Source organism: Lissotriton helveticus, chromosome 8 (genome assembly GCF_964261635.1).
Source record: "Lissotriton helveticus chromosome 8, aLisHel1.1, whole genome shotgun sequence".
Taxonomy (NCBI): Eukaryota; Metazoa; Chordata; class Amphibia; order Caudata; family Salamandridae; genus Lissotriton; species Lissotriton helveticus.
Genome location: NC_136069.1, coordinates 223,456,690 through 223,477,428, shown reverse-complemented (window position 1 = coordinate 223,477,428; position 20,739 = coordinate 223,456,690). Strand labels below are relative to the sequence as shown.

The 20,739-nt window shown below is 47.7% G+C and overlaps 1 protein-coding gene across 4 annotated transcripts in view; it reads right to left on the bottom strand.

Moving 5' to 3' along the window:
• Positions 1-20,739, bottom strand: part of CEP295 (centrosomal protein 295) — a 627,693-nt gene that overhangs the window by 531,363 nt on the left and 75,591 nt on the right. For all 4 annotated transcript variants that reach the window (XM_078656965.1, XM_078656962.1, XM_078656963.1 and 1 more), the window contains one exon: positions 613-753. In XM_078656965.1, the coding sequence (XP_078513091.1) occupies positions 613-753 (141 nt within the window). The remainder of the gene's footprint in view (positions 1-612; positions 754-20,739) is intronic.

Here is a 20,739-nt window from a genome sequence, read left to right as displayed (position 1 = left end):
TATGCAGCTATGAACGGTTAGGGGCCAATCACAAGCAGAAGAGTAATGGCAAGGTAACGTCTCCAGGCAGAAAATCATAGGTTCCATACAGTATTAACCCACTATTACAATGGAATACCTAGTTCATAAACCAGTAATGGGGAATAACATGTACTAGGTGGAATGAGCACCAGTCTCAGCTTGTTTTCACCATTACCAGGTCCTGTGCCTAGGTTTTTACTGCACCAATAATCCTGGATAGGGTAAAATCTAGAAACTTGCAGTCCCATTTTGCAACCTGAACTATTGTTTAAGCCTGAACGGCTTTACAATTTCGCCTGTGATTGGTTCCATAGTGCGCTGTAAAAGTGTATGACTCTTCAAAAAGGATATTTAGATTAGGGAGTCTCTAGGTTGATAACAATTAAAAACTACAGTCCTACTTCGCAAACTACAATGTGAGAAAGCCCTGAAATGTATGTGGTTAAATTCATTTTGAAGATACAAGAACACAAAGTATGATCAATATATTTCACATACATCGGCAAGCCACTCACCCAATTTCCCCAAAAGGAGTAGCCAGACTGCTGCTTTTTTCCATGCTTGTTCCTATTAGGAACTTATTCAACATACCTGTGTCAAATGAACCATTTTCAGGGCATGATAGCCTCGGAGCTGGGCCTTTTCAAGCTGCTCTCTCCTCTCCCGCTCATCTTCCATCTGCAGGTCATCCAAGCGCTTGCCTTCCTCTTCTGCAAGTAAGCGGGCATCTGGCTAGAATCCCCCCCCCCCAAAAAAAAACACTTAAGATTACAAAATGTACTTTAAGCAAAATGTAGCTTAGTGTGTATACTGTGTTTATGAAGTGATACATATATACCCGCATTTAACACCGTACATTGGGTTATTTTACAGATGCTTTCAATATTATACACTGTCACAAGACAAACAAACTATTGAAATAAAATGCAGGACAAATATGCCATATTAATAGAACACTGAGTAATGAGGGTCACTGTGGGAAGCTGGCTTTTTATGTAGTGTACCAAAATGAGGTACACTATTTTGAAAGTCAAGACGACCCTTATTGGCTTAGACTGCTTAAATTAATAATCCCAAAAGCTCTCTTTGTGACAGTGTGGGCAAGCAGTTTAGGCTTATCAGAGGGTAGAGTTAAGCATTTGTTGTACACACAGAGACAATAAATGAGACACACACTCGAGAAGAAACTCGAGAGCAATTTAGAAAAATAACAGTTTATATTAATTTAGACACAAAGATCTTTGAAATCAGGATAGTTCTTTTCGAGTTAGTGATTTTCAGAAACACAGAAAATACAGCTGTCAGATTTGAGGCATGAGCATCAAACGCGGTAATACTATCCTATACGAGAGAAACTCTGCATAGGTATACTTGCAATCGAGTTATAGGGTTTTTCTTCTGGACTTTAGTTAAGTAGGGTCCTTCGAGCCACCAGCAGTTTTGGTTTAGCTCTCCTGGTGCGTCTGGGTGAAGAGGTGCTGGTTGCACGGGTAGCTTCGAACACTACTGCTACAGTCAATGGGGAAACCTGTAACAAGAAAAAGGCTGCAAGTAGGAACCAGGTGACCAGTCCGGCTGAACCCTAAGGGGGTGCTCGGCTCTTGAGGGCATCTGGAGCAAGGGTGCACCGTAGGTAGGCTCCAACTCAGGCTGTGGGGCTCAGGTGCAGAGGTGTTTTTGTCCGCCGGGTCACTCTCCCTTCTTAGGTCAACCTGGAGATGGGAACAAAACAGGGCCACTCTTAATGATGGCCTCTCTGCTGCTTACGTCCCACGTTGGTAGATCTGTCTTGGTGTTGGGGCTGGACAATTAACAAGCCTTGGCTACTGCAAGGCCTCCAGTACCCTGGGAATTGGTGCTGGGTGGCACCTGGAGGGACTTTCCGATTGGTGCCTGCATGCAAGTGGTTTTTCCACTTCAAGGGAGATGTTGGCTTGTGAAGTGCTGGCAGTCCTCCAAGGTTCAGGGAGGATGCACAGCTGCAGGACAAGACGGATCTTTGCAACTGTCTGGAAAGGAGCAGGCAGGCAGGCAGGGTTTGGCGCTAACATCTACAGCTAGTCCACAGTTCTTTTGTCTTCGGCTCTTCTGTATCCTTCTTCTTTCAGGCAGACTTATCGGAGTTCGTGCTGCCAGGAGGCCATCTAAATATTCAATTTAGAGGCGTTACGGGGAGTTAATGGTAGGAGATAATGGGCTACTTAACCCTGGGATCACTACATCCCCTATACGACCAATTCCGGTGGGGAGTGGGCATAACCCAGTCCCAGCGTTCCCAATTCCACCAAAAACAAGATGGTGGAACCTTTCTTTTGTGCAGTAAATTAGGTAGCTCACTTTAAGGGTGTGTCTAGCCTGGTGTTGCACTACACGTACTTGCATAGCTAATTTCCCGCCGGTGCTGGTGTTAAATGGGTCTTATAGAGCAGAGAGTGGAATCTCCCAGGTCTGGGAGAAGCCAAAGTCACATATCATAGATGGCAGGGGTTTCGAAGCCCTTGGCCTTAATATGCTAAATCACTAGTCATCCTGCTGGAGGAGGTGTGAACATCCTCCTCCGGAGCAGGCATTGTTTCTGGCCTCAGAGAGCATGGACTCTCACCTGCAGGGGGTCAGAAATACCAGTAAGCCAGCACACTAGACACTGGCAGGTTTTTCAAAAGGCACCTCTAAGGTGCCCTCTGGGTGCATGTCATCAAATCTAGTACTGGCAACTGTACAGATTTATTAAGACAAGGTGTTTGTTATCAAACACAATAGGTTTCAGTAAAGCAATCATGTTGCTGGGGAACTTTTAATGACCAGTGCCCAGTACATGTGCTTAAGATGGCTTCCTGTTATCTTGTACCATCCAGTAACTGAACTAGACAGTGCTGGGGCATAGCTGCTCATGTTGATATGTCCTCACATGTAATATACCGCACCCTGCTTTAGGGCTACATGGCCTTCTGTAGGGGTCACATATATGACATGAAGTGATGTTGTCATGGCACAGAGTGAGTGTGCCATATTGTGTTTACACTCCCGGTTTGCACCATGACACGCAGTATGCAATGGTAAGCTGCATGCAATTTGTGTGGGGGTTCCTTAGGATGGCATAATACATACTGCAGCCCTTAAGTACCCTCTTTGATACCCATGCTCTTGGTACCAGGGGTACCATTTACGAGGGACTTAAAGGGGTGCCAATTGTGTGACAATTAGGTCATTTTACCTTGTTTTTAGGGAAAGAGCACTAGCACTGGGGCCTTGTTAGCAGAAACCCAGTCGACAAACATCAGTACCAGTGGCAAAAAGTGGGGGTGACCATGACAAAAAAGGGTCACTTTCCCACACTCACCATTGTAATTGATCTGTCAATTTTGCCTTATTGCATGTAAATCTTGTTACAGGATGTCTCCAATACGACCCTAGCAAAGTCCATCAGTATGTTTATTGCTTCCACTGATAACTCATTAATGCAGATGTTTACATGCTTTATCTACCCAGCCAACACAAAAACGGAGGTTATTTTGACCCCATGTTGGGGAAATTTAAAACTCTTATGTAACTGGTGGCAGGCATGTCAAAAATGTAACAGGTGTGGCAATATTATTGAATGGCGGCATGTAGTGCACTGGAGTACAGTGCTCAGGTGAGGGATGAACTGAGGTGGTGAGCATGGTGTGTAAAACCCATCTTGGGCTCTCTATCAGGGTCCAATGTAAGAAGCTTAATTCCAGTAGGCGAACGAGTGAAGGAAAACAGCTATGATTGCAGAATACAATTATGCCTTAATTAATGTAAACTTTATGAGGACTCTAGTCATTCTTGGCTGCCTGTATAAATCACATAAGTAATTCATATCAAACAAGCACTGTGAGACATAGACTGAGGCTGTGGGCCTCCTCTCTGTGCAGAGCCTGGCATTAATAATTGATCCAGCTCATTACTGTGCAGACCCACCCTGAATAGTTGGGCTGTGTATTGACCTATAGTTTGCGGTGATCATCTTCAGCTAATATTAGTAAACGATCTGCAAACTTGGTCTGTGCATTTTGTTTTGGAGGGTAGGGGGCTAGCCCAAGTATCCAGGGCTCATGTGCAATATAAAGGGTATGCCAATGATGTTGCTTCCTTTCAGAGTGAAATCAGACCTGCTGCACATGCTGTGCAAGGGAATTTTTGGGCATGTGGCATTTCGCTACAAGTCCTTCGTACACATTAGGCATGGCCGCACAGTGCAACCATGAGTAATCTTTGGGGTGAATGCTGGGTTTTCGGGCCTATGTAAGTTGCAACACTTGCTATGTATTACTCACCTGCTTCCAGAGATTACAGCTGTCTAAATCAATAAGCAATCCATTGAGTTTGCGGTACATAATAAAACTCAAAATATAAAGCTCCCATCCCATCTCTGCTTGTCATGAGCTTAAGTTTCTCTAGAGCCACTCCTTGCTCTCCTGTATTCCAACTAAGATCCCAGAGTAGAGTGTTTAACTCTCTAATGGCAGTCTTCAGGACCACAACTGGGATATTAGTGAAATAATAAAGGAGTCTATGTTGCATTGTCATTTTAGACAATGCCATCTATCTAGCAATAGACAGTGGTAACAGCGTTCAACAGGTCACATGAGAGATCAATGTTTCGATCGCTCACCCAAAGTTTCACTCTTTAGAGAGCTAGGAGTAAAAGTATACTGTTCTGACCCCAATCTACTTATGTAATGAGATCCCACGTAATCACTTCACCCTCATTTCCCACTATATTGCTCAGGTGAAGCGGTGGTACTGAATGGAAACAGAATTTTCCCCAGTTCACCCAGAAGTTGGAAATATTGCTGAATAATATAAAGCGTCTACTATTGGATGCAGATCCATGCTAACATCTTTTGTATATAATAAAATGTTGTGCATGTATAGTGAGATTATCTGAGCGGAGTCCTGCAGTGGGATAGCCCAGTCCTGTGGCCACAGCTTCGCAGCGAGCTGTTCTATTACAAGAGCAAACAGAAGCGAGATTGGCCAACCCCAACGCATGCCTCTTTCCTCCCCCCCCCCCCCCCCCCATTTGATAAAAATTTGATATCGGGGCTTCAGCTTTAACCTTTTGTTTTAGGATTAGAATACAAGCGAGAAAAGTAACTGATTACTGTGTTGCCTTGTCCAATTTTCTTGAGGAAGACCTGGAATAAGTACTGCAAGTTAAATAATCAAAAGCCTTCTCTATTTATAAAGCCAACACAGAGTAAGGTTAGTCTATGGCAGCCCTTTCCAATATCAGAAATAATCTGCTCCTGTTTTGTGCTGTGCAACCAAGTATAAACTATTTCTGATATGGGTGAATAGGCAACAACATGCGAATATACATCTGTGAGCCAGGATTTTCCCTAGGATTTTATAGTCTAAGTTTAGGATTGAACTAATTCGAATGAAGACACGTCCAATCGATTTCTGCCTGGTTTCAGCAATGGGATAATATGTGCTAAACTCACGGTGGGGGGTGGGGGGTTTACACAGCAGATCTCGAAGAATTTGGCATACAAATCCTCCAAGCAAGGAGCGTATTTATCAATGCAAGTTGAGTATAACTTCTACAGGAGTTCATCAGTATCCGGAAACCTTCTGGGGGCAAGGTCTAATAGAGCCATCCCCCAACCTCTGGGGCTGTTATTCGATCCTACCCTCCAACACTATAAGTGTCAGGCCCATCCCACGGAGATACGTTTCTACCGCTTCCTGCATATCCTCTTCCTATTCCATAATATTCAAAGAAGGATGCATTAATGTTGACTTGAGTTTGCGGAGTATTGCCGCAATAGTCCCTGATCTCTGCCAAAGATTGGCCTCTGGTCTTTGGTTTCTACAGCCATTTCAGATGCCTATCCTGTACTATCCCCCTCTGACTCCTACCTTGTCCTATAAGCTGTGAAGTCTGGACAACATAGCTTTTGAACCAAAAAAAGCAGGTTTCTCTCTACCAGTCTGCTTGGCATACTTTTTTAGCATCATCATCCGTCGCTACTTTATTTTCTAGGCAGCTAGAGGCATCTAGACTTCAAACAATTCCCAAGTCATTGTTGTTCTTAGCACAGAATAAGCTACAAATGCAGTGACCTGAACACCAACTTTGAATGTCTCAAATTTTCATAGAGATGGAAGCAGCCGTATCTGAATATTTACATAATATTGATCAATAACCTCCCCCAGTGATGCTTTGAAGGCAAGGGCCCCTATGTAGGAAAGTGGATTATCATCTGGTGTGGTTGTAAGACACAACCATGTAATAATGGCACAATCTCCACCAAGGCTAGTTAGGTTTCTTTAACAAATCATTTAGCTCAGTACTGGGTAGCTGTGGCACAGACCAGTCAGGCTCAGTCAAAGGAAGTTTAGAAGTAGCAAAAAACAGGTAAGTAAGAAGCACAACACAATAAAATAACTACAACAATTTATAACAATCAAGGGCATTTTTACCTTAAATGATCTATCAAGGGGAACCCGAAATATGATATATGAAAGGTAAATGAAGAATTTTAAGTTCCAATGCATTTTTGTAATCAGCGTTGCAGTTCCTACAGAAGATTTCACCAAGATCACGGTTCTTATCAACAAGTGGTCCTGATGTTGGGGGTGCGGAGGATGCTGGGAAAATGCTAAAGATGGTGGAGCTATGAGGGGTGAGTTTTCCCACGTCCATGCGGGGGTCCACAGACTTCAGGGGTCATCTCCAGCCTCAGGACTCTATCTCCTGTGATATCCAGAGAAGTCCAGTGCCACTGGTCTACAGGTCTCTGGATACAGCAGTCTTCAGCTGTTGTCCACAGGTGAGTGTCTCCTTCTTGGAGGAGGACCAGAGTCCACTTCGACGACAGTCACAAGTTCCACATACCTGAGGAGACCTCGGGCAGGGCGGGACTCGGTCTCCCAGCAGGTACTTTAGCATCCAGCGGCAGGTAGTTAATCCTGGGCAGCTGTATTCCCACAAGTGCTAGCTTTCTTCCGCTTTTGTGGCCCTGTAGCTGCAATATGGAGTCAGCTGACTCTTGGAGTCACTCCTATTCTGGCACACATGGGCAACTTCTCCACAAGTGGCACATCATCCTCAATCCTCTCTTTGGATGGGTGCAGCAGGTGCAGCCTCCGTTTTTTGGGTCAAAGAAACAGTGGGTGAAGTCCTCCTTCAGTCTTCTGTCCAGTCCTGTAGTGATCCAAGGATCATGCCATCTTCTCATTTGTGGGAGGATAAGGCTCACTAGCCAATGAGGCAGCAGTTCCCATAAGGCTAACCATCCCTCTTTATGTCACTTTCTAGGGGGCCTCAAATAATCCCAGAATACCCCTCTCTACCTTAAACCAAGATGGCACATGCCTTTTTTTTCCTGTAAGGAGCACTGGGCACACCCTGGGGGTGTACCCAGCATAATGAGCAACTCCTGGAAAACCAGTTCTGCAACAAGGTTTCTCCCCTTTGGAGGTGCTACCATCCTTTGAAACTGGACCATTTGGGGCCACCCCCGGTAGTCATCCTGCAGGAGGAAGGCTGACCTCCACTCTTCTGCAATTCTCTTTGTTCGCTGTTCCTTGGAGGGCATCAGACTTCCTAGCAGGGGGCAGCATGTCTCAGGTGACAACCTTAACAGATAAACAAAGGCTACCAAAGGTTTGGGCAATAAATGGGTGACGGTCTGAAATCAACTTCCTATTAAAAGTTACCTTAAATACAATACCAGCAATACGTCAGGATTTAAAGATTAATTGGATACCTTGGAGTAATATCTTTGGTGGTCCTAAATGTAAGTTAGCCCCTAATGCAGTGGTGTGAGATGCTGGCTCACCATGTACACCACCACAAAGGGGTATAGTGTGCAGTAAGTCCAGTGGGTCTCCAGAGGTTGTACAGGGACTAAGTTGTTATCACTAATGCTCACTTTTGTGGTAGTGTGGGCGAGCAGATACGCTTATCAAAGTGTTGTGTTAATGGATTTGTTGTACACACGGTGGCTATAAATGTGACACACACTTAATACATAAATCTGAGACAAATTCATAAAAATAGTACTTTGGTACTTTTATTTACTAAAACCCAACACTTTCATAGAAGCAAGTAAGTTTTTAAATAAAAATACTTCTCAGTTTTAAAAGTGGACACAATGCAATTTTCAGTCTTTGGGAGGAAAACAATAATGCCGTTTTGCAAGTATGTACACAAATAACAGTTGCAGTATTCGGGGTTGGAGGTCAGCAGAAGGCATGGTTCAGGTAAGCACAACACTGCACCACTAGCGACGCAGGGACCACCAGGTGCAGAGGTCAAGTCTGGAGGTCAGCCCAATGTTAACCAATGGAGACTGGAGTGCTTGAAGACATGCTGCTTGCAGATAATTAAAGTGGCTGGTGGGTTCAAGCTTCGGAGGTTTAGGCAAGAACAGGGAGGGGGCCACAAGGCAGCACCAAACCTACACTACCAGCGACACAGCGGCACAGGGGCACATGATGCAAGCATTGTGTCGGCCCTCAATGCAAGTTAATGGAGGTACTCTGTTTTGGAAACAGGATGCAGGAGTAGAACTGGAGGCTGCACGAAGAACAACAGGAACAGAAGAGGTAAGTTGGGATGCTGTGGGTCGCAGGGACACTGTTGGTTGAGTTCTTCAAGGCCCAGGGGTTTCGGGTGCAGCGGTGTACTTTGGCATCAAATTTCTCTTACCGGAGCCCATCGCGGCAGAAGGGAGCCTTCGGATTATACTGCAAGCGTCGTTGTGAGTCCAGGAGGGGTCAGCCAACGCTGGACTTGGACTCAGTATCGCTGGGCAACCTTTTCTGGACCAGTGAGCTCGGAGGCGACGGGTGTAGAGTGGTCAGGGATCACGGTTCCAGTGGGCAACAGAGTCCTTTGTCTTGGTTTCTTGGGGGCAATTCAGCTGTCCTCTGGAGTTCTGGTCTTTTTTGAAGGCAGGCAGCCCTCTCCAGGGTTTTGGAGGTTGCTGGCTGCAGGACAGATGTCGTTTTCTTTGCAGGGTCTTTGAAGCTGCAGACATGCCAGTAGGGTTGGGGCCAAGTCAGTTGAGGTCTTCAGTCTTCTCTGCATGGTGTCTTCATACTCTCTCTTCTTAGGTCGGCAGGATATCTCTTTAGGGTCTCAGGCTGCCACCTAAATACAAGATTTAGGGGTGTTTTAAGGGACTGACCGGTAGGGCCAATGGGCATCTTACCTGGGGTGTCTACACCTTCACAGTCAAGTTTATTCAAAATGTTCAGTCTTTTAAAACCATTACACTATATAATTTCATTTACATTTCTTAAAACGTCCTATAAAAGCGTTCGTAAAAAGAATAAAAATCTGGCAGGGGGGGGCGGAGCCAGACCGGGCTCCCGGCTCCGTCGACCTTCTTCCCCTACTGCTGGATCCCGCTGTCTATTCTGCGCTGCGACTAGGCTCCCGAACGTCGGAGAGGGCACTGCCCCTCCGTGTGTGACTCCGACTGATCTCCGAGCCCTGAAGACGAAGATATGTCCTCCCGTGCATTGTGGCCTGCACGAGTCCCGGAGCCGCGACCCTGCGTGATGCGGCTGCTGGCCGCGAATGGAACAACAACGGCCACACAGACCCGGAAGGTGCCAGTCAACCGCTATGGAGGTCCGCCCACCTCTGAATATGCACCCAGCACTCGATCTATTGAGCCTGGTGAATCTGCGTTATGCCATCCCTCTATGCCGGTCATGCCCCCCCCTCGATTGCTGATTTGTGGAACGGGAAAACACGCCGCCGCTCTTTGTCTCCCTAACAGAGCTTTGTGTGACCCGCGTGCAGCTGATTGTATCCCGCACTCCAGGTGATCGGAGCCGGTTGATCCACAACATTTTTGACGGCGCTTTTGAGATCCAGGGGGCAAGTATGTGACCATCTGCAGGGAAATGGAGATGACACCCACACTGTGTGCAACATGGAGGCGTTGGTATTATGCTCTTTTCTGTATCACGGGCTGGCTGCTCTGGTGTGCACCCATGCGGCACTCATGCTGGGAGTCCCGGTTTGTACGGTCGCCTTCACTGAGCCGTACCTGTCCGTGGCGATGGTGGCGCGCGCTGAAGATCGGAGGGTGAGGATCGGATGCCCCCCTGTGTGCTGGAGGGACACAATCCGGATTGGATTGCCATTGTGCTCAAACCCTGGGACATCTGGAATGAAGAGAAAGCCCGATGCCGGTATTATCTCTGGGAGACTTCGCTTGTGTGATCCCCTCTACAGTTTTTGGAAGAGACACTGCTGTGGAGTGTTGATGTGACTTTAATTGTGGCTGAGAAGCGAGAGTTTGTACTTGGGGGGTCTCCCTGTTCGTTCCAAAACGGATCGTAACACTGACACCTGGTTCCATGGGTACATGGAGTATCAGAGAATCCATCGGGTGTGCGGTTCTTGGAGTCTCGTCCCATGCTCTTTCTCCGGTGGCTGATATCGTCATGCACTCCAGACGCAGCGAAATTACTAATCTTTTTGGACCGGACTTTGTTCTCCTGATCCGGAACTGGCCAAGTGGGCTGTGGATGGCTTTCGAGTGTGTCGTGTCCTGGTGTACTGCAAGATTCCCGGTCTTCCTCCGGGCTTACCTGCTTGCATCACTTTTGGTATTTTGATTGTCTGATCCTGCACCAAACGGACTGGGATATGTCTCTATTATGGCCGGGTGGGTCTGGGTTGAGTAGTGGCAATCTGTTTCTTTTGGTTGCTGCACGGGGGGGCTTTCTTCTTAGCTATGCGACTTGTGGAGCTGGAGTGGCGACTGCTATCCTGTTTAGGTTGGTGCCTTTGACATTTTGGTAACAGCGTTGGGGTATTTGAAATGTTACGCGGCGGGGGGGGGGGCGGGGGCCTGCACCGGGGACCCCTCAATGTTTCTTTCTCTTTTATATTTCTTCTCTCTTCTATATTTCTTCTCTCTTCTATATTTCGGGTTTCAGATACTGGGCGACAGGCACGCTGCTAGGGGGGGTAGGCCGTAGCCATCTGCAGGGGTTCAGGGTGGGGGGTTGGGGGAGGGGTTTTATTGTTTTTCCCTTTTTTGTTTCTAGGGCCCTTTTTTCTTCGCTCTTTTGGTTTTATTTCACTTTCTCCTTTCTCTGGGTCTGGGATCAGTTTAATGGGTTAATCCCCGAGTTTGTCATTGATCTGTCGTAATCTGTGCCTAAATTGCTGTTGCATTATTGGTATAAATGGGCGGGCGCCTAATTGGTGCTCATAATAATTGTATGCATGTATATCCTGACTCTTTGACGCGGTGCCCATGTCTTAATTGTGATAGTCTTAATTATGTAGGACTTTCTTGTTTGGCCCGCCCATTGTATGACTATATCTTACGGTTCGGCACCTGATCCCCACATTTCTTTACTTTGTATTGGAGCTTTTTACGTTCTTGATTTCATCCTGATTTGAAAGTAAAATTAAACCTCACCTATACGGAGATATGATCGGTGTGTGCCATGATACTATGTCTTTAACGTGCTGCCGTGCCCCCGGGATGTTCGGCTGAATAGTGGTGTACACTTTTACGTAAATAAAGGTTTTCCCAAAAAAAAAAGAAAAAAATCTGGCAGGGCTTGCCAGCAGCTAAAATGGCCGCTTAGACCCGGAGCTCCGCCTCGCACTGCCCTATATCCTCCATAATCCTGCCACAGAGGCGAAGATTTCTGCCTCAAACTCCCCCTACAGAAGCGGGAAGCTACTGGGACACTAGCGATCCCAAAATCGCGGAGATTCGGCGCACCGGAACCCGCCCGCGGTTGTGAGCAGAGCCGTGGGTGACTGGGCCGAGAAGCCGCGCCCTCGGTGCACGCTTCGCCGGCCGACGTGCCCCTGCGTGCGGCGGGAGTGAGCGCGCTTGACCCGGACGCTTGTGAGGGAAGCCCGCCGGCTGGCGAGACACACTCCAGCTGTCAAATTCGTGTCCCCGTGAGGTGAGGAGCGGGCCCCGCGACACACAAAGGGGATATCCTACCCCTTCCTGCACCCTCGAGGTCCTGCGCAGGAGGGATGGTTGCTGCGTTTGCTCCTTAACAGGGAGGCCACATGGTGCGGCAGTGGAGCGGTGGCCAGAGCGGCTTGGGGCCAAATCTTGGGGGTCAGTTGGTCTCCACAAGCAAGTTGGAGTAGTCCCACGGGAGTGCAGGGTTCGCCCCCGCCCCCCCTGAAAACAAACGACAAACAACTTACTGCGCTGCGGCCTGAGAGCCCTCAGTGGAGTCCACGGGATATTGGTGGAGAGGGGGTCCCAGGGACAAGGCCTTGGAACACCGCTGCGGGCCCATCGGGGTGGCGCTGATCCCCGCTTCTGGAAGCTGCCTTGAGGCGGATCTCCCCGGGCGCTCATCTGCATGCTGCGCGCTCACCCCTGAGAGTGAACAAGGAAGGCCTGTGCTGGCTAGGGCAGGCAAGTGACATAGCACGGAGAGGAAGCTGGACGGCCGCTTCATCTCACGGCGACACGGCCCTCGCGGTGCAGAGACCCCACCACGCTGAGTAGGCCGGACTTCACGAGCCATACTGAAGCGCCGGGGCAGACGATACGAGGCCTACACAGACAGTTGACGATATCTACAACCTCACGCTCCAGATTTGCGAAGAGCCTAGACACTAAACCAGGACCCCCCGGGGAAGCACTTCGCGTTTACACCCGCAGCGGTGTGACAGAACGGCCATAGCGATGGGGAAGGGGGACAAAACGCAAAGCAAACTCCCATTCGCGCAAAGAAGATTGCAACTGCAAAGCCCCACTGCGGAGCACAGAGAGCCCATGCAACCCGAGGAGGAACAGGCAGCTAGTTCCGACATCAAGAGCATTCTACGCTCCATGGAACAAAGTCTTCAAACTAGCATATCTGCACTGGGCGCCAAGATGGACGCTATGACGTACAGAATGGACCGTATGGCCGAGCGCCTGGATAAGCATGCTGAGAAACACGACATGGCAGAAAGGAGAATAACGGAAGTTGAAGAGGCGCAGACCGAGTTAGACACGGCGCACAAGAAAATAGAAAACCTGATGCGATCACTCCACGACAAGACGGAGGATTTGGAAGCGCGCTCGCGCCGCAGCAACCTCCGCATAACGGGACTGCCGGAGACCACGCAAACTGGCACGATGGAACTTTTCGTGGAAAATCTTCTCACTACCCTTTTGGGAGATGGAGTGTTCTCGTCAATGTTTGTGGTGGAGCGGGCTCATCGGGCCCTGGGGCCCCGCCCGAAACCGGGAGCACCGCCCCGCCTGATTATTGCTAAGCTGCTCAACTACCGGGACAGGGATACCGCCCTCAGACTTGCTAGAACAAAGGCTACGCTTCAATATGAAGGGTCGGCAATATCAATATACCCGGATTTCACTGCGAAAGTGCAGGAAGCACGGAAACACTTCATCCCCCACAAGAAGCGACTCAGAGAACTGGGCCTGGACTATGCAATGCTGTACCCAGCCAAACTACGTGTCAACAGGCAGGGACATTCGCATATATTCACGGACCCGAAAGAACTGCTGCAGGCGACGAAGCGATGGTCGAGGGAACAGAGGAACGATAATGCAGAAACGCCAGCTGACGAAGACAACCACCTAGACGACCAGGAATGATCGAGAAACTAGCTCTTTACAGGGACCCCAACCAGAAGCGCTGGAGAGTAGATTGAGGGTCTGCGACCCCCGATCAGGAGGATATGATCAGTGTCCTGGCCCGCTCTTCGGATGGAGGAACCCTGTCAGATAAGTAGCGGAGGGAGTGGAGGGAAGTGGTGACAATTTGGATATTTATCTGTACATGCAAGTCTACTGCTGCGACCTGAGTTGGCACATATTGAACTGAAAGACGTTGGGGTGTGTGGGGGGGAATCGACGGGGGGAGGGGAAGCTGCTGAATTCATTGAATAGTCGGAGGTACTAATATGCAGCTCTGTTTACATTCACGATAGTGCGTGGCGGAAGGAGGGGTGGTAGCCCGACATAGTGCTTTGAGAACAATGGAGGTAACGAGCTGTTAGGCGACCTCGGTCCCCGAGCGCAATGCACTGCTGAAGTTCTAGTTACTATGTGGAGGGAGATGGTATTGGGGTGGGGAGGGTTGGAAAGGAATCTGCATGGCCAAGTTGGGGGGGGGGGGTCTGTTGTGGGAGGGGGGTGGAGGGGTTGGGGAGTATCTGGATGCATTTTGGTTTGCTCTGTCTGTTCGCACTTCCTACTCTGGCCTTTGAGATAGTAATTGCCTTACACTGCACTGTCCTACTACTACGATGGCTAGCACAAACAATGTAACTGTGGATGGGGAATCTGCTACGCTTAGAGCGTTGACGTGCAATGTACGTGCGCTGAATGATCATCGGAAACTCAGAAAAGTCCTGAACTACTTACAGCACCATTAATGTAGACCTAGCACTAATCCAAGAAACACACCTCCCGCTCACGAGTAGAATGTTTCTTAGCAGGGGGCTGGTGGGAAACGACACTGCTGCTGGATTCACAACTCATTCTAGAGGGGTCTTGACTTGGGTGAATCCAAAGTCAAAACTGGCACTGTCTTTGCTGAGAGCAGACCCGGAAGGTAGATTTCTAATTTCTAGATGTGTGGGAAAGGGGCACGATTTAATAGTGGTTAATGTTTACGGCCCTAACTACGACTCCCCGGAATTGTATGATGTCCTTGCTCAGAATTGTCATGCATATTCCACTACACACTTGATATGGGGGGGGGGGGGAGACTTGAACTTGGTGTTAGACCCAGTGCTTGACAGGTCCTCAGGCCCACCACGCAGACCTACGGCAGCCGCATTGAAAATACACTCGGAACTCATCACCTTGACCTAGTGGATGTGTGGAGAAGCAGACACACTGCGAGAGGGGGGTTCACTCATTATTCGGCATACCACGACATACACACCAGAATTGACTACTGGTTGGCGTCATCCTCGGTTACGAGATACATAAAATCCTGTGCTGTGCTGTCGCGCAGCCTCTCTGACCACTCGCCGCTTCTTTTGGTTCTCGAGACACCAGTGAAGGAGGATTCCGCCTTTCACGTGGCGTTTCTCCCGGTACTCCCTCCTAGATGAGCTCTTTCATGGTGAAATTGCGGTAGAGATAGAGAAATTCTTCGAAACTAACGTAGGGTCGGTTGATAGCTTCCAAACAGTATGGGAAGCGTTTAAGGTCTACATCCGAGGCATCGCTATGGCAAAGCATTCGAGTGTACTCAAAGCTATACGCCACAGGTTACTACACTTGGAAACGCGACTAGCTGAGTTAGAGAAAAGCCAGCTAGAGGGCTCAGGCGCTGACGTGACGGAGGACATCAAGAATCTCATAGTTGAGTACAACGAGGAAGCTGACAGAGAAGTTCAGCATATGGGGAAGTACGCGACGGCCCGGACGTACGGTGAAGGAGAGCGCCCGGACTCCCTCCTGGCCAGGATAATACGAAACTCCAGACGTCCTCAGGTGATAACAGAGTTGGAGACATCAGATGGTCTTCTCCTCACAGAGGAATCAGAGATTGTAGATGAGTTCAGAAACTATTATTCGGGACTCTACACCTCTCGGGCTGCGAATAATGAAGAGGCCATAGACGATTACCTGGGTCATATACAGTTGTCTTTCTTGCCGAATTCTGACTGGGAATTCTTGATGCAGCCCATTCACAAAGACAAGATAGTGGATGCGCTTGCGAGTATGCGCTCGGACAGCGCCCCCGGGGCGGATGGGCTTACTGTGGGCTTTTATAAGGCGTTTAAAGACGAACTAATTCCACATTTATCCACACTATTTGATGACATCTGCGTGGAGGGCCGCATGCCACGATCTATGAGGGAAGCTCCGATAGTGACTATTCTTAAACCGGGCAAACCCGCGAATAATAGTGGCTCTTACAGGCCGCTAGCTCTTCTAAATGTTGACGACAGGCTCTACGCAAAGGTCTTGGCGACACGTTTGGCGTTATTGGCCTCGGATTTGGTGGCCCCGGAGCAAGCCAGATTCATTCCTAATAGGAATCTCACCTATAATATAAGAACCATACTAGGGACTATGCAGCATGTCAGGCAGGACACCAAGGCCATGGCTGTCTTCCTGGACATGGAAAAAGCTTTCGATTCTGTGGAGTGGCCCTTCATGCTCCGCGTTCTGAGGCGACTGGGGCTGGGCGAACTGTTTTTACAAATGGTGGGAGCGCTATATTACCGCCCCACTGCCAGGGTCCACATAGGTGATCGGGTCTCGGACTCCTTTGCGATTTGCAGAGGCACTAGACAGGGCTGCCCACTTTCGCCACTACTCTATGCGCTGGTGGCTGAACCGCTGGCATGTGCACTCAGGGAGTATCACAGTAATGAAGGGGTGAACTTCCCTACATACAAAATCGTCATATCAACTTACGCGGATGATACTTTGTTGTATGTTCGCGACCCCGAGTCGAACCTCTCTTCAGTGTTGCGGTAGGTGGTACGTTATGGTGCTCTCTCCGGCCTCCGGATAAACTGGTCGAAATCGGTGGCCTTTCCTCTGACCCCGAAGACTACACTTTTTGACATGGAGTACCCGTTGCAATGGACGACGGCACTGATCAGGTATTTAGGGATTATGCTTCATACTGACCCGGAAATCCTAATAGGCGAAAACTATGGTGTTGCGTATAGTAGGTTAGAAGATGACGTAAAGTCGTGGATCAAACTTCTGTTGTCCTTAATGGGACGTATAGCAATCATGAAAATGGTGGTCCTACCCAGATTCTTATTTCTCTTTAATAACATTCCAATTGTGCTGTCAAAGTCTTTTTTCAATAACCTGACGCAGCTACTCATTAAATTAGCTTGGGGGGGGCCAACAGCCAAGAGTAAAATGGACGACTCTCATGCTTCCGTGCGAGTTGGGGGGACTGAACGCCCCAGACATGGAAAGGTACTACAGAGTGGCACAAGCGGCACACATGGATTCACGGTAAAGCGACAATACCGCATGTTCGACTAGAACGACTTTTCGCAGAACCGCTTCCGCTCCCTGCCACGGTATTTCGGCCGGCTGACCGCAGAATTGGTATATTGGACTCGATCAAGTCCACTAACCACGCCTGGAATGCGCTGCTGCAAACGCAACACGGCGCTTTATTGTACTCCCCAATAATGCCCATCGAATGGACATTATGGCTGTCCCCTATAGCGGAAAAGGGAGTAATTCAGGCTTTGCGCAACCTGGGTATCATTACGGCGGGAGACCTGTTCTTGAACGGCGCAGTGAAAACATGGGAGCAGGCCGCGTCGATTCCCGCCGAGACCCCACTAATACTTCGCTTTCAATATCATAGGATTCGCAGTGCCTTACTAGACCTCTTGGGTCCGGAACTGGCAGAACCGCCGGAGTGGTGGAACTTACTCATGTTATTAAATCTTCCTCCCCCTACAAGCTAGTCACAAACCTATATAGAATGAACAGAGAGTTTGACGAGCTACAACACTCTAAGGCTAGGTAAGCCTGGCAGAGAGATCTACACATTACAATAGATGACGGCATGTGGACATACTGCTGTAAAAATACCAGGAAGCTATCATTAAATGGCAGGCATAGACTGGTCCATTTCAAATTCCTTCAACGAGTGTATTACACTCCAGAGAGGCTGCATAGATATGGTCTCCGTCAGTCCGCTGAATGCGAGCGATGCCACGCACCGATCGCGGACTTTATACACCTGTCGTGGCAGTGCCCGGGAATCCAAAAATTCTGGACCGAGATATTCACTGAAATGAGCAAGATCCTAGAAATAGAACGGACGACTGACCCCGCCCTGGCACTCCTAGGTCACTCCCGGGGCCTTCCTGTTGCGGTGCGGCGACTAACTGATATGGGCATGCTAATGGCTAGACGAGTCGTAGCAATGTGCTGGAGGAGAGGTCCACTTTCGACCACGAAGAGGTGGGAACGGGACATGCGATATTGCTGTACGCAGACTGAATGCTACAGTGGACTACTCCCTGCCACGAGTCGCCCAAAGAATTTCTGGAGCCTTTATCGTGACTATCTCAGAGTAAAAGACGCTGAGAAGGCAATGCGCGTGGAGGACACTGAGGGACAGGACCGCTTAGATGGTGAGAACCTTGAAAACAGAACGCCCTGACGCACTGTGAAGAATGAAGAGGGGAAATGACGAGAGGCGGTGCAGTGGTCCCGGATTGTATGTGCTACACACAGGTGAGGCACAGCAGAAGGAACCCTAGTCCTCATACGAGTGGTGACCCAACCGACTAGTAGACCAGATACATATCCACGGGTTTAGGCCCCCACTACACTAAGTCTCCCCACAGACTGGTGGGGGCGAACAGCAGAGCATAGTTCTGAACATTAGTTGAGGTAGAGCAGGAGGGGGGGTGACACTGACATAGGGGTGGGGGGTTGTTGGGGGTTTGTTTTAGTAAGGAATTTCTTAGGGAACATGAGACGGTACGCGGCGGCTTGGTGGCCCTTGAGGCATGAGCGGTGTTGAGCAGATTACACTCCTGCTTCTGAGGATAAACGTGTAGTGGGCTGTAGGAATCCTACATATGTCTAAATGTGCATTCATGATATTATTTACAGTGCCGCCGGACCCCCGGGTTGTCGGCTAATTGGCTGTGTATAATTGATGACATGAGCAATTCTACTGCCGATCCCGCTGCCGGCCTCCGGGTTGTGGCTACACGCTGTGTATGTCAACTCAACATAATAAAGGTATTCAAAATTTAAAATAAATAAATTAAAAAAATAAAAAAAGAATAAAAATCTCTAATTGTTCTACACTTAAAAAACAAGCATTTGCAAAAGATCTCGCATTAGGAAAGTTTGAGCTATTGGTACTGTAAATGACACATTCTTTATTTATGTGTTGGTTTGGAAAATAGTGAAATTAATAGCTTTGTCATTTACAATGCCAATAGTTTTAACTTTCGCAAATGTGACACCCATAGCATTTGTAATGCAATGTGTTGTATTTACATGACTTAGATGTATTGATATTACAAATAAAAATGTTTTTTTTAATACTTAAATAAAAGTTATTGTAATTTATAATGGCAATAGCTTTTGTAAATAACTTTTGTGAAGATTATGTTCATTGTATTTTGTGACGAAAATCCAAGAACAGAAGTGAACTATTAACATATTTTTGTGACATTTGTAATAAAGCTTGAAACATTGAGAGAACATATTTGAACTAGTTGTTGTTGAATGGTTGCACAGATTGATGCTGTGGTGGCTCTGAGTGATGTTATGGTGGCGATGAGTGATGCTGTGGAGTTCAGTGATGCTGTGGTAGCTCATAGTGATGTTGTGGTGCCCCTGAGTGATGCTGTGGTGGTGCTCAGTGATGCTGTGGTGGTGCGAAAGATAGAGTGAGTGCGATAGATAGAGCGAGGGCGATAGATAGATAGAGTGAGGGCGATCGATAGATTGAGGGCGATAGATAGACAGATAGATAAAGTGCATTTATGTTGCATTGAGTAGAGTAAATATGAGGTGTGTAATTATATGGCACTGAGTGGTATTATGTGGAGTGTATTTACGTTGCATTGAGAAGAGTGCAATTATGTGGCTTGTAATTATGTGGCACTGAGTGGTAATATGGAAAGTGTATGTTGTATTCAGTAGAGTGTAATTTTGTGGCGTGTAATTATGTGGCACTGAGTGGTATTTGGAGTGTATGTTGCATTGAGTGCAGTGTAATTATGTAGCATATAATTATGTGGCACTGAGTGGTATTGTTTGGAGTGTATGTTGCATTGAGTGCAGTGTAATTATGTAGCATATAATTATGTGGCACTGAGTGGTATTGTGTAGAGTGTGTGTTGCATTCAGCAGAGTGTAATTATGTGGTGTGTAATTATCTTGCACTGAGTAGTATTTGGAGTGTATGTTGCATTGAGTGCAGTGTAATTATGTTGTATATGACTATGTGGCACTGAGTGATATTTGGAGTGTATGCTGCATTGATTGCAGTGTGTGTACTTATGTGGCGTGTAATTATGTGGCACTGAGTGGGATTTGGAGTGTATGTTGCATTGAGTGCAGTGTAATTATGTGGTGTGTAATTATGTGGCACTGAGTGGTATTTGGAGTGTATGTTGCATTGAGTGCTGTGTAATTATGTGGCGTGCAATTATGTGGCACTGAGTGGTATTTGGAGTGTATGTTGCATTGAGTGCAGTGTAATTATGTGGTGTGTAATTATGTGGCACTGAGTGGTATTTGGAGTGTATGTTGCATTGAGTGCAGTGTTATTATGTGGCGAGTAATTATGTGGCACTGAGTGGTATTTGGAGTGATTGTTGCATTGAGTGCAGTGATGTGGTGTGTAATTATGTGGCATGGAGTGGTATTTGGAGTGTATGTGGCATTGAGTGCAGTGTAATTATGTGGTGTGTAATTATGTGGCACTGAGTGGTATATGGAGTGTATGTTGCATTGAGTGCTGTGAAATTATGTAGCATATAATTATGTGGCACTGAGTGTTATTGTGTGGAGTGGGTGTTGTATTCAGTAGAGTGTAATTATGTGGTGTTTAATTATGTGGCACTGAGTGGTATTTGGAGTGTATGTTGCATTGAGTGCTGTGTAATTATGTGGCGTGCAATTATGTGGAACTAAGTGGGATTTGGAGTGTATGTTGCATTGAGTGTAGTGTAATTATGTGGCGTGTAATGTGGCACGGAGTGGTATTTGGAATGTATGTTGCATTGATTGC